This window comes from Drosophila eugracilis, unplaced genomic scaffold (genome assembly GCF_018153835.1).
Source record: "Drosophila eugracilis isolate 14026-0451.02 unplaced genomic scaffold, ASM1815383v1 contig_90, whole genome shotgun sequence".
NCBI classification, from domain to species: Eukaryota; Metazoa; Arthropoda; class Insecta; order Diptera; family Drosophilidae; genus Drosophila; species Drosophila eugracilis.
Genome location: NW_024573812.1, coordinates 3,119,288 through 3,133,773, shown reverse-complemented (window position 1 = coordinate 3,133,773; position 14,486 = coordinate 3,119,288). Strand labels below are relative to the sequence as shown.

The window sequence follows — 14,486 nt, the reverse complement described above, 5'->3', positions numbered from 1 at the left end:
GTACCTTTGCTGAAGGTCCCGCATAGTTACAATTACAACTACAGGTGGGGTCAAAATGATAGCTCAATGGCTCAGGCAACCAGTTATAAAAAGCCTTTGAACTTTTTACATCTTATTAAGTTCTTCATTCTCACGACTAGACTGTTTTATGTTAAATTTGTTTGTTTTGAAAAAAGTATCAAAGTATCAAATCTCCATATTTTTAATCACATAAAGAAAACTTAACCTTTCTAAGAGACACAAACAATTGCAAACTGACAATAGGTTTAAGTCAATAATAAATTTTTGATTACCAATGCTATCATATTGACCACAACTGTGTGGATGTGGCTGAGATTTGAGAGTGTGTACCAAAGGTAATTTGGTTAGTTGGTTAGTCAACAGTGAAGGGCGGGGCATAGTCGAACGCTAACTGAATTTTCCGCCTCCCTTGGGCCACCATCCTGGAAGGGTACACCATCACCTGGATCACCGAAAACCAAGCAACCGAATAACCCACAAGCCACCCAAACCACCACCCACTACACGTGTGGTTAATGAATATTGTGTTACCCGGGGTTTAAAGTTTGGTTACGGATTAGCGAACATTGCATCAAATCGAATCAAATCATCTCATTTGTGGTATATACTATAGATTATACACACACATATTGCTATGGAGAGAGGAAAAAAGTTTCGCGTCATGATATTTTCTGGCACTTAATCAGTGGGTGGAAAAATCTTTCAAGCTTGACTGACACGAAAAGTTTCTCTTGACGTTTCCGGACCGGTCGAAAACAGTTTGCCAAGGATTTTGGCACGAGCTGAGCTAACAACTGACAGAGAAAGACTGACAAAGTCGGTAGTCGGAAAAGTTAGTCCAAGTCATTGTCAATTTGATAAGCCCAATTTGTTTGGCCCGCAAATTGTAATTAAACGCCGTACTAAACAAGTTTTCTTCTCTGTTCCCTCTTCTCGCCTTCCCCACATATTAAATGCCTCAAGTATTCTTCACAGGTTGGCTGCAGCTTTTGGCGGAAAGGAAAAACGCTTCCGTTGCCATTTTGACCGCGGCGGAAACGTATTCCACGGCCCTCTACTTCACCTTCACCAGTCTCACATCCGTGGGATTTGGCAACGTTTCGGCGAACACCACGGCCGAAAAGGTCTTCACCATCATCATGATGCTCATTGGCGGTGGGTACTTTAATGTTTGAACTGTAAAATATTGTTATAAAGATGCGGGAAAACTACACATACATAATTTTAATCCCAAGACTGTTAAGTATTTGGGCAAGGCATTCCATGAATGGCAGGAAAATGGTTGGGAACTGTGCCTCGTGGAGTTTATGGCTTCAGTTTTACGAGTTTGTTTACCTAAATAGCTTAGCTTCTAAGAAATATTCTGCTTTAGTATTAGTTTAAATAAAGTAATTTTAAAGCTTATTCTATTTACAAAGTATGTTTCAGTAAGAAGTGATATATAAATACCTAAAGTAAAGAAATTAAAAAGCAGGTTTGAATCAGAAGTCCCATTATAATGTTTTTCTCCCATTAAAGCCCCTTAAAGTTAATTAATTTCAGGGCAATTCCATATCATAACCAGGAACTAGAGTCTAAAATATGAGGCTATTATCAAAATAATGAAAACTGCGGCCTGAAAAATAACATCCCGAGCCGAGTTCATGGCTGTTATTGCTTTTTTTTGGCCTACCTTCTTCAGATTTAATGACATATCGTATCCATTTCATTACCCAGCTCTGATGCATGCCGTGGTCTTCGGTAACGTGACTGCCATCATCCAAAGGATGTACTCCCGTCGTTCGCTATATGAGAGCAAATGGCGCGACCTAAAGGACTTTGTGGCCCTGCACAATGTGAGTATTGATGATAGAGAGTATGGAATTGAGATTTGCAGCGACCGCAGGGGATCGGGAAATAAATGAACCCCTTTTTTATGGAAAGGACCTTAGAGAAGTGGCACTCGATGGGTTTTATTAGAATGCAGCGCACATTTTCCATATGCCACGCAACGCTGGGCAGGAAATGGAAAATGGAACGGAAATGGTGGCTCAAGGGCATGAATTGCTGATTCTAGCATATACTAGGGCATCGTGTTTGCCTGGCCTGCAACCTGTTGATATGCGGGGCTAAAGCTTGAGGGTCGCACCATTAGGCAGCGCACGCGGCGTATACGCAATGAGCTGCACCCACGTCGCATACGCAATGCGCTGCACAATTAAGCGCATTTGTGCGGCTCTCAACCGCGAAATGCATGCAAATGAAGTGAAAGTAGCGCGCATCGCAGCTCATTAAACGCTAAGATGGTAAAAAGAGGGAAAAAATAGGGGGAATAAAGGGGAAAAAACTGAAGCAAAGCGAATGCAATTATAATTTATGATCTCTTCATTACAGATGCCCAAGGAGCTGAAGCAGCGCATCGAAGACTACTTTCAGACTTCCTGGTCACTCAGCCATGGCATTGACATATACGAGGTGAGCATCCAGCAGCCGATTCCCTCGAGGCATATCCATCTCCCTTTCGATTGAATGTGTGCGTGTCATAAATTATGAAGGCTATACACTGGGGGAAACCAGTCAATATATATTCAATAAGTTTCGGAAATTGGAAATGGAAAAGTAGTCTTAAACCTGGGCCTTATTATGCTGTCTTATTTTCCTGTCTCACGTATCAATTTTCATGTGGTTTAAGGAAACTATTCTCTCTTTCTCTGTATTTACTTTCCCACCCTTGGCCAAAAAAAGTGATTGGCAAAGTTGTCGACGCAGCTGTCTATCGCTAGATTCGACTTGACTGACTTCACTGAAACTTCATATCCAGAATCAGAGCTGAGAATCGTCAGTGCCTGAGGGCTTTCCTCTCCGATAAACGTCTGAGCCCTTAATTAAGCAAATGTCCGTGGGGTTAACATATATATCGAACTCTACTTTGGACATGTGACTTATTGATTGGCTGCGGGTCAAATGCCAAATGTGTGGCACCCACCTTTGATTGGTCATCCATGTTGAGGTATTTCAACCGCACAGCCACTGCCATTGCCAATGCCTCTGCCTCTGCCACTCGAACAAAAAGTTAAAATTAAATATCGAAATTATATGTGTGAACGGGTGGATGGGTTGCTTGTCTGGATTTTCCTGTGGCTTTTCATTGTTTTTCCCTGTATGTTGTTTCGGCCCTCGGGCAGAATCTACATTTTAATTAAAAATTTTTACAATTACATTAACTCGAGTAGAAAGGAAGACATGCTATCTGTGTGTGTGTGTGTATCTTTTCTTCTGGGTAGAAGCTGTCAAGTGCATTAAGTTCACAGTTTGCTTGCTCTTTTTGCTAATTTAGTTCTGAGCTGTCTTTTGCTAGCTTTTCAGTCTACATCTGCTTTTGTTTTCTTGTTTATTTTTATCGGCTTTGAAACTGTAGCACTATAATTCCTAACTTGTTCCAGGGAGGTGGTTTGGGGTGAAAACTTTTCTGCATCTGCATGGAAATAGCTGATTGTTGACCGAAAGAAATCAATCATTGGTCGATGCTTTGCAGTTCTGAACTTTAAACTTGTTTCAACTTTACTCTCTCGGTCAGGTGGGCGATGGAAAAGTTTATTTTCCTACTCAAACTTATGCTGCACAATAAAATGTAGGAAAAGTGCCTGGGTAGTCGAAAGAGCAGCGATTCCCACTCGCTAATTGCTATTAGCAAAGAGCCATGCCAAACAACTTTGCACCCCGCGCTCTCTCCCTCTGTCTCTCTCTCTCTTTTAATAGTGTTAATTAAAACCTCTTCAAATAAAACCCACTTTTATCTCTGCATCCAGGATGCCTTGGTGCATGGCTTTCGCTTTGTGGACTTTAGTTTAATGGACTTTCGTTTTAGTTGGGAAAATGAGGATTTTACGAGGTCTATAGGAGTCATATATCAAGGAAATGCAAGGATCATTTAATATATATTTTAATATTCCGGAAATAATGATTAAATATTCTAAAATTTCATCTTGAAGAGTCACTAAATTGGTAAATTTTTTGCTGTACGTATTTTTTCAAAGACCAAAAAAGCAGATCCTTTCTCTCTTTCAATAACTTAACTTTGTACCAGTTTTCAGAGTCTAAAGACTTAAAGTTAATAACCCTTCACATTTTGATTCTTCATGTCAGTCTGAAAAGCTAACTGTCAGCTGCTTAATCGCGAGTTAAAGGCAGAAAATGTTAAGCACTTGTCTTACCATTTAAGCAGCAATTAAACACCGATTTTGGCTTCGCCTTCAAGTGTTGTAATTTTGGAATTTTGACAACGCCTAATGGAATTCAATTTAATTACAGACCAAACATGAAATATAGACAGAGCCTCTCACACCCACACACACACGACCTGTCGATGCCACACGAATTATAGCCCCGAAAATTGGTTGGGTGAAGCGAAAAGGGGAGTGGGCGTTGACGTACTGGCACTAAATTAAATTGTTAATTTATTGCGCATGAAAATTAACTGGCAAAATGTCGGAGTTTCCCCTCTAAAAGCTAAATGATGTTGGCAAAATTTCAAGTTAAGTTCAGGCCGACAAAAAAAAGAAAAGCGCCGCCCACTTTAGCAACGACTTCTGGCCAGTGTGTGTGTGTGTGTGTGTGCAATTAATGTAAAATATTTTACACTTCAACGGGCAGAGAAGGGAAAACAGAGACAGAATGGAACATAAATAACAATTCTTTGGGAATTGCCCTTTGGGGAGGCAGAAATAAAAAGGCAACAGCAAAACTCAAACAAAACCCAGGAAAAACTTTCAACATATTTCCATGTTTAGTTTCGCTTGGTTAGCCAAAGTTCCTCTTTTTGTTTTTCCCTCATAAATGTGTACAGTTGAGCTTGATTAAATTGTTGTAACTGGAAGAATGTAAGTTCCTGTTTTAAAAATATTTATATAAAATAATAATCTAACAAATAAATTAGTAAAAATCAAATCAGAAACCTTCTGCATATATTTTTTATACATTTTTAACCAAAATGAAACTACTTTCTTGACCACATTTGTACATTTTCCAATGTAACATTGGACATACCAAAAATGGAATTGGAAATTTGCTGACATCTATTTTGGCCAGAAATATTTTTGCACTCTGCTTTGGCATTCGTTGTGAATTTTTAATTAAGATCTGGCCGGACTGAAATTGATTTAGTTGCTTTTTGGCCTTAATTAATGTGCATACACAAACACAAACACAAACATACAAACATACAAACACGCCCACTAGTTGACCAACTATTTATACAATTAAGTTGAATTCACCATAAGCAGATTCACTGGTTACATAAAGCCATAATCCATGAAATTGGGCAAAAACCACACAGATTTCGCCAGCCACATAGTTGGCAAGCAAATTTCGCGCGATTTTCGTGTATATGAATAATGCTGGAACTTAATCAGCCCGTGGAATCCCTAGAAATGTATACATATGGTTAGCTACAGAGAAAGTCACAACAATTGGTGGGTGGTGTGTGGTGGGTGTTGAGTGTGTAAACAAGAAAGATGCAAATTCCCCCTCAATTTCCATGTTAATCCCGAAACACCGACAATTCCCATCCAATACACTTGAAAGGAAGTCAAGGAAAAAGAAAGGAAAAGGGAAAATATAATTATACCCTGGCAGGAGGATGTGGAAAATCAAGAGGGACTTTGCTTTTCATGAGAATTCGCCTTATTGGGGAGCTGAAATTAAAGGGTGGGGTTATGGTTTATTGATCATTACTGCTTGATTGGCATAAAAGAAAAGCGGAAAACTATTATAAATATTTATTAAATTTCTGGTAATCGCTACAAAAGATGAATCGAAATCAGTTAAATTTTATTGGAAAAGAGAACAATGTATTTGGTTTTTTATTCCCAAGAAATAAATTTCTGTTTAAAGTTTTAATTTATTATTTACTTTTGATTTCCTTTTAAGCAAAAGTCTGAATTATTACCAATATTTACAGGGTATCAACTGACACTTTTCCCGTCTTATATTACACATTGCATTTGGAAAACAAGCAAGTCCAGATAAGCTTGAACATTTCCCTGGTGCCAGAGTAAAATAATGCCAAGCATTTCCCTCACAATTTTCAGGCGATTCAATTTCCACGTGTATATTCATTCCACTTTCTCTTTTCACTTGTGCGTGTGTGAGTTTGTGTGTGTGTGTGTGCGTGTCTAAGGGTGGTGCTTATGTTTGCCTCTCCACTCATCTTTGACTCACACTTTCCTTGGGCTTTCCTTTACTTACAGACGCTACGCGAATTTCCCGAGGAGCTCCGTGGCGACGTCTCCATGCATCTACATCGTGAAATATTACAGCTGCCGATATTTGAAGCGGCCTCCCAGGTGAGTTTGAGCCTACACTGTAAGAAAATGTTATGAAAGTTGTTTCTCCCAGAAAGTTTTAGTTCCTAAAACAAAAATTTATTTAAGATATTTGTCCAGCATTTTCTGTAGAGATGTCATAAAGAGATTTCTAATCTTCAAATCAAATTTGTAAATCTTAATTTTCGCTTAGTTTATTTTCCCAGTGTACCTGTGCGAATGCTCTTTTTCAGGGGTCGAAGAATACGTATGTCGCTTTGAAAGCGATTCAACTTCAGACAAATGGAACGAAATGGCTGCGATGGCAAAATAATCAGCAGCAATGGGACAGGAATCGTTAAGTGAAGGGACGGGAATGTGAGAGGGGGATGCTAAAGATGGCAAAAGGTGGGGCCAACAGGTGGGGGTCAGGTAAAAAGAGAGAAGATGAAGGCCATGCAAGCAGTCAAAAGTTAACTGCGGGCTTAACTGAAACGTTTTTTGGGCTTCGTTCGGTTGGTCCTTTGTCGTTGTGAAGCTCAAACACAGGCAAACAACCGCATACAAATAAGCAAAAAAACTCACACATGAAAGTAAGAAGCGGCTTTTTGGATAGACAAGGGTGTAGACTAGGAATTTGAGAAGGGATGATATAATGAAGGTTGATTGGAATATTTTTTAATATTTATTTATGAAGGCAGCTCTTACATTAGCTTGTAGTTGATAGTCAAAACATTTAAGGCTAAATAATTGCCTAAATCCCCTTTTCCACGGCAATGTTCACAGGTAAACTTTACGAGCCATCTCACCGAGGCTTCTGCCTAGGCTTTGCCCTGTGGGCCAAGTTCCATTCGTTTGACTGAAGCGAAGCATGAAAAAGGTTTTTGGCCAACAGCAAACTTGTACGCAAAAATCCCCTCGAATGCAACCGTCTGTGTGTGTGGTCGAGTAGTTTTCGATGGCCAATGTCAATACCCTTGTCAACCGCCGAAAAGCTTTAATGGGTGCCCACTGTACTCCCTAGTTTAGGGGGTGCTCGCAGGGGGTTGCAGATGGAAATCATTTGGGTAAAAGCTGCCTGGCTTAAGCTAGAGATTGTGCAGTAATTGATTTCTCATCTACGGTTCAAATGCTACTCGGCTCAAGAGTTCTATGAACTACTAAGGCTGAATAAAAACAATTGCTGATAAACATAAATTGATTTTCAGGAACATTTTAAATTCATTTTTCTACACTTCGGTTTGATATATCCACGAACTGCCAAAACAAAGTCGAATATTTTCAATAAAAATTTTCCCATTAACAAAAAACGGAATGCTTTTCAGATCAAAGCTTGAAATTCCAAACGTTTCTATGGCAGCCGTTTAATTTCTTTACCAAAAAATAGAACAAGGAATTTCAATCAAATTTTTTGACAACGCATGTGAAAACCTATCAAACTGAAAAAAAATATTGGTTCAAGTTAAGCGGATTGTTCTGATATATGGTTTTCCTCGTGGAAAGTGATTATTAAAACGGGAAATATATTTCCTTTGTTTTAACTTTCAGGAGGGAAAGCATAATTAGCTTAACTTTAACTGATGCTTAACATCTTAGTTAGGGTCACCATGGCCACAAATCTAAAAATCGTTAATGATTTTTCTCATTAAAATTCTTCTAATAAATATATATTCAATGACCCCGCCATTTCCAAAGATATCTATAGGACGTGATAATGCGATTGTGGTTCAGTTTGTTAAAAGGATGATAGAATGAAAGGGAAAGGGAGGCGCCACCTAATGAAATGCAACTCAGGCTAAGTTGGAAAACAAACAAAACGGGGCGAATTGAACGACCGAATGACCGGACAAAATACAGAGAAAGAAAAAAAGGGCAAACTGAAGCCGAATGACAAAGGCGGACGGCAAACATTAATAAAGCTTATTCAGAAAGGCAAAGTAACGCAAACAAAAACCACTCAACAGTTATAAGCGCGCTTTAAGCCACTTTTCGTGGGCAAATGCCTGGGTGGGTGGTTGACTGTATTTCTGTGAGCGAAAAAGGGGGTTAATAGTGGGGTGAGTGGGGTCGGTGGGTCGTTCTTAAACCGCAGGACACATTCCGGGGCAAGGACACACAGCTGTTGCCGTTTTTGTTTCATTGCGCAAATAAAACGCGACCGAGCTAAATGCTAAATGCCTCTGACCGACGAGAACAATTCCTGACTAAACCAGAATCGCATTTATTTTAGCCCCGATTTGTTGCATGTTCGTTTGCAGGGCTGCCTAAAACTTTTGTCCCTGCACATAAAGACCAACTTCTGTGCACCCGGGGAGTATCTGATCCACAAAGGCGATGCCCTCAACTACATCTACTATCTGTGCAATGGTTCCATGGAGGTGATCAAGGATGACATGGTGGTTGCTATCTTGGGTGAGTTTATCTTATATTCAAACCCACACAGTCCTAGCCAAAGATTTTCCCCTTTCTCTCATTGCTTTTTTTTTTTTTTGGAAAATTGCTTGTTGATTTTCATTTATCGATTGTCAAATTTTCATTTTGTTTATGTTTCGACTAGTAGCGTTTATTGAACTCATGTTCAGTTCATTCGCTCCTAGAAGCTGTGCTGCCTGAATTCCATTTACACTTTGGCCAAGACAGTAAGGCAGTCATCTGCTTGTTTATTCATTCATGGCAGGCAGTGTCATCAACTTGAGCAGGGCCATCAAGTCGGTCTACTACTTGGCCCAGACAAATGCCAGGCTCTATTTTTATGCTCATTGATTCTCTATAGTGCTGACCTTTTCTCGTTCTTTCTCTTCCTCTCCCTCTCTCTCTCTTTGCTTTTGTGTTTTCAACAGGTAAGGGCGACCTCGTGGGCTCCGATATCAACGTGCACCTGGTGGCCACCAGCAATGGCCAGATGACCGCCACCACCAACAGTGCTGGCCAGGATGTTGTCGTCCGCAGCAGCAGCGATATTAAGGTAAGAACCCCATCTCACTTCCTCTTGGCCAGCTCCATTGAAATCTAGCGGCAGCTTTATTGAGTGGGATGTGCAGTAATTAAATAGAATTTATTTTTACACAAGCCTCTGCCACAAGGAACTCAAGGGTGAACGTGAATGGAATGCATTCGGATGATAGTGGAAGACATGCTGGGGGAACTTTGAATTGATTGTAGGCAGGAGAGGGGTATTTAATTTTCAATGAAGTGCAGTAAAATATTTCCTTTGAAAGGTTTATGATTCGTGCTTTTCAGAAGCTTAATTTTATTTTTAGCTATCTTTTTTGGCAAACCTTCCTTTCCTTAGTTTAAACCTTATTTTTAGGCTTTAAAATCAGTGAAAAAAACCCAAAGGGAGTCCCTTAAACGTTGCATACGAAATTTACCCCAGGATGCAGTGGTTCTTCCACTTTTAAATAGCATATCACTCAATTTCCAAGCAGAACCTGTGGCTTCACTGCTTTCAGTGCTCTTCCGAGCAGGGTAAATGCTCGAATAAAACAGCTTAATTGCCGTTTAAGTCAGCAAATGGTAAAGGACATGTGAAGACCTGCGTGCTCTCTCTCTTTTAGTTCCCGTCGCTTTAATTATATATTTTTATCATAGTCTGGAGTTCTTTAAGGATTAAGCAAGTTGCGATTTCAGTCTGTTTGTCGTAAATTTTATCTTATTCCTAACAGCGACAGAGGGGCAGAAAGCAAGTGGTTTCAAGATGAGTGCACAGCAGTTTGAATTTCGCCTGGCATACCGGGCTTTCGTTTCGTTTCGTTGTTTTTCTTTATTTTTTGGCATAGAAAGTCAATGGGGCTTGAGAGTCTGAGGGGTTTTTCTGGTATCCTTCAAGCCGCGTCTACGATTACTCGTTTACTCTTACTAATTATGGCAATAATCTCGGGGCGGTTCAGGTTTCAAAAGCTTCACGCCTAATTAATTGCCATAAACTCTTGTCTGGCAATTGGAGGCCACTCCCCCTTTGTGGGTGGGACAACAATAATTAAGCGAGGAATTTCCAATTTTATTGTCGCTTAATTAGTTGAGGAATGCTCTTAATTTATGCATAGTTTTTACCCTGGGAAATATCTTGTTTTTGTTTCTCCTTTGTCTTCTGGCTCCTTTGTTGATATTTGGTTTTTGAGTTTGAGTTTTCCTTTACCTTTTGCTTTTATCTCGTGTTTATTTGCATGTCTGCCCTGGCGAAATAAAGTGCAGACATTGCGAGCAGCTGCCGACGCGCGGTTTCCTTCTTGTAGCGCCACTTCGGTAAACAACACGGCGCACGGGTCGTATGAGTGATACTTAAGGCGTTTCTCTCTCCGCGAGTTTGTGTGTAAGTGTGTGTTTGCCGTTGTGGGTGTGAGGATGTGTGTAAACGCCAAGATGGCGCACTTGAGTATGTAAAGAAGACGCCAAGGCGTCAACATCACCAAGTGTGGCGTCTTGAAAGGATAGAAATGGTCGAAGAAGTTCCCTGTAATCGGGGAAAATCCTAGATTTTGGAATTGAGTTCCTTTTTATATTAAAGAAACTTTTAACCTCAAAAATATTCAAATATAACAAAGGCTTCTAGGTCTAAAGTATTATTTTCAATAAGCCAATTCTTTAAGAAAAGTACAAATGAGAAAGTTAATGATGAAGAGGCTAGAATGACTTGTCCATCAAACCGATAGTTACCCTAGCTTCGCTTACATGCTGTTTAAGCTTTTTCATGTTGTTCATGGGCGCAAAAACACCAGCTGCCACGCCCCCGTCCCGCCCCTATCCAAAGTGCATAATCGTTTAACGCCAAAAACGACCTTTGGCTCACTTGCTATGAGTTTTCATTTTACTTACATGCCTTTCCATATTTCCACTCCATATTTTTTAGGCGCTCACCTACTGTGATCTGAAGTGCATCCACATGGGCGGTCTGGTGGAGGTCCTGCGTCTCTATCCGGAGTACCAGCAGCAGTTCGCCAACGACATTCAGCACGATCTCACCTGCAACTTGAGAGAGGGTTATGAGAACCAGGACTCCGATATTGGACCATCGTTTCCACTGCCCAGCATCAGTGAGGATGATGAAAATCGCGAGGAGGCCGAGGAAAATGGCAAGGGGGAGAAGGAAAATGGTGGAGGACCACCTAGTGGAGCTTCTCCTTTGCACAATTTAAGTAATTCCCCCCTGCATGCCACTCGATCGCCACTTTTGGGCATGGGAAGTCCCAGGAATCAGAGGTTACACCAGCGAGGGAGATCTTTGATTACTCTAAGGGAAACGAACAAGAGGCATAGGACTCTAAATGCAGCTTGTAGCCTAGATCGTGGTTCCTTTGAGGAACCAGAACCCCTGGAGGAAGAGCAATCAGGGGGAAAGAGGCCCTCCTTGGAGCGGTTGGACTCCCAGGTTTCCACCTTGCATCAGGATGTGGCACAACTGAGTGCCGAAGTTCGGAATGCAATCAGCGCTCTACAGGAAATGACATTCACCTCCAATGCCATGACATCCCATAGTTCGCTCAAGTTCCCTCCAGCCAGATCTATACCCAATATCAGTGGAGTGGCAGCCACAGCAGCAGTGGAACATGGCTTAATCGGTGGAATTTTGGGAGCTGCTGAATTGGCGGCCATGCAACGCTGTTCATCACATCCACCCGAAGTTTGGGGCAGAGATGTCCAGCTCCCCACAAGCAATGCAGCCAGTTCCAAGGCAGCCTCGCCCGTGGAACCCAAGAAGAGTACGACCAGTCGGAGCAGTCAAACGGATTTCTATCGCATAGATTTTCCCACCTTCGAGCGATTTGTTCTGGCCAATCCTCGCCTGGTTTTGGGTCTTCTGGGCATTGAACCCACAATTAAAAACGAAATGGATCTCCTGCAGCAAAAGCAAACGTTGCAAATATCTCCCTTAAACACGATAGAGGAGTGCGTCTCACCGGCGGATCCCAATTTGGCCAGTTCCAAGGAGAGATTAATCACTTCATCGGCAGCTCAAACACCTGGACGCATCTACCCGCCCTTGGATGACGAGAACTCCAATGATTTTCGCTGGACAATGAAACACTCGGCCAGCCATCATAGCTGTTGCAAGAGCACGGATGCTCTGCTGAGTCCAGAGGAGCAGCCCCCGGTTTCCATAATCCCAGTGGAGGGAACTCCACCGCCACCCGCTGTCCAAGAAGTGAGATCATCGAAACGGAGCATTAGGAAAAGCACGAGTGGCAGTAATTCCAGCTTGTCCAGCAGCAGTTCCAGCTCGAATAGCTGTCTGGTATCGCAGAGCACCGGGAATCTGACCACCACCAATGCCTCGGTACACTGCAGCAATAGTAGTCAGAGTGTGGCCAGTGTGGCAACAACGAGAAGGGCATCCTGGAAGCTGCAACATTCGAGGAGCGGGGAATATCGAAGATTATCGGAAGCCACCGCTGAGTACTCACCTCCTGCCAAAACGCCACTTCCTGTGGCCGGAGTGAGTTACGGCGGTGATGAAGAGGAGAGTGTTGAGCTCCTGGGACCTCGAAGGAATTCAAGACCCATCCTGTTGGGAGTTAACCAGAATCAGGGTCAAGGACAGGCAATGAATTTCCGCTTTTCGGCGGGGGATGCCGACAAATTGGAGAAGGGCTTGCGTGGTCTGCCCTCCACACGCTCCCTCCGAGATCCGAGTAGCAAATAAGAAGGAGCCAAGGGGAGTCATTAACATGCACACCGCCATGTGTGATTTATGTCCTAATTAATACTGAAACACAAAGACGCTTGTACATTTAATATCTCTAAGATACACACACACATGAGTTCGGTTGTTCATCTGTTTGCCCCCCTTAGATTTATCGAGAATACCTACACATATTGTAAAGCATATCAGAGAAGCCGAAATGATAACTAGCAAGCCCCGAGACAGATTATTTTTATAAGGCTCAGGCTGTAATCATGAGATAAATGTTTATTTTCCTAAGCGAGAGAAGGGAAAGCTACTCAGAATACATGAAAACATATGTCAGCGGAAGTACAAAGCTCAGAGACCTCCGATTTATGATCAAATTTGAGAATATCCTTGCTTGGCAACAGAATAATATCAGAAAATCATTGACACTTACGAAAATGGTGAAATGTTAGTTAAGTTTAATCACCCTGAAGTTGGGTTAACAAAGCAGAGAAGATGGTTTAAGTTCTGTTTCTAAAAACCTTCCTCTCAGGCCTTTTGAAACAGAAACTAAACCCGAAGTAGGAGACCGCCTTTAAGCTAAGACCTGGAATTTAAGCCTAGTTAGGCCAAGCTCAATGACAGGAATTTCGAACGGGGCTTCAAAAGATTTTGTAGACACTTAAGCTGTAAATTGATTCTAGTCACTGTGAGACGTGAGTTAACCTAGATTATTACCTAAGATAATCGACAATCGTGTGCTAAATACGTCGAATGGCCGGAGTTCCACTTCAAAAGTGAGCTCTCTAGCATTTGGCTAAGAAGTAATTTGTGATTCCAAGCGTGAGATGGCAGCTCAATTCTCAGTCTTGATTCCGTGTTGATTAGTGTTGGCTAAAACGAATAATAATCAACTGTTAACTGTGTAAATTTCCAACATCCCACATATATATACCCTGAGTGTATATAGTATATATATGGTATGTGTATATTTGCTTCCCCTTCCCTCCCCCCCCCAAAAGAAAAACAAAACTATAAAGACTTGAGCTTCATTCTATCTTTGATGTAAGCATCCTATGATAATAAGTGTATAAGTTTTATATGTGTTTAGATCAAAACATATATTTTAGCCATGTAAAGTAAGCGAAATTATTCAATTGAGAAACTAATAAACGTTTTTAAATGTTTTAACTTAATGTTATCGAGACTATATATATATATATACTTGTATGTACCATATGTGTAGTTATACATCTAAAGTATGAAAAGGATATTCGATATTTCAATAAACAATAAACTTGATGTGACAAATTAATGGAAATGGAAGGTGATTTTTCTTCTCTCTCTCTAATTTCCCAATATGGCCAATGATTTTCCAAACTTCCACCGATGACTGCCTTGATTTTTTCGCTTTGACATGACTGGCACTGGCTTTAATGCGCTTAATTCAATTGGTCGATTGGTATCGTTTCTCTACCATAATCCGGTAACCTGATTGCCAAGTTTATTGTATGTCAACTTCGCCTGTCAATGGGGGTATTAAAGTCCCTCGTTTTGGTCTTCTCTATGGGTAACTC

At 41.2% G+C, this 14,486-nt stretch overlaps 1 protein-coding gene across 1 annotated transcript in view; it reads left to right on the top strand.

Annotated features, from left to right (window-relative positions):
* LOC108112822 (potassium voltage-gated channel subfamily H member 8) overlaps positions 1-14,224 on the top strand; it is a 57,319-nt gene extending 43,095 nt beyond the window's left edge. The window contains exons 11-17 of the mRNA XM_017223125.1: positions 997-1,176; positions 1,738-1,856; positions 2,395-2,475; positions 6,249-6,344; positions 8,561-8,714; positions 9,143-9,267; positions 11,152-14,224. Coding sequence (XP_017078614.1) covers positions 997-1,176; positions 1,738-1,856; positions 2,395-2,475; positions 6,249-6,344; positions 8,561-8,714; positions 9,143-9,267; positions 11,152-12,942 — 2,546 coding nt within the window. The 3' untranslated portion in view covers positions 12,943-14,224. The remainder of the gene's footprint in view (positions 1-996; positions 1,177-1,737; positions 1,857-2,394; positions 2,476-6,248; positions 6,345-8,560; positions 8,715-9,142; positions 9,268-11,151) is intronic.
* Positions 14,225-14,486: the final 262 nt, after the last annotated feature.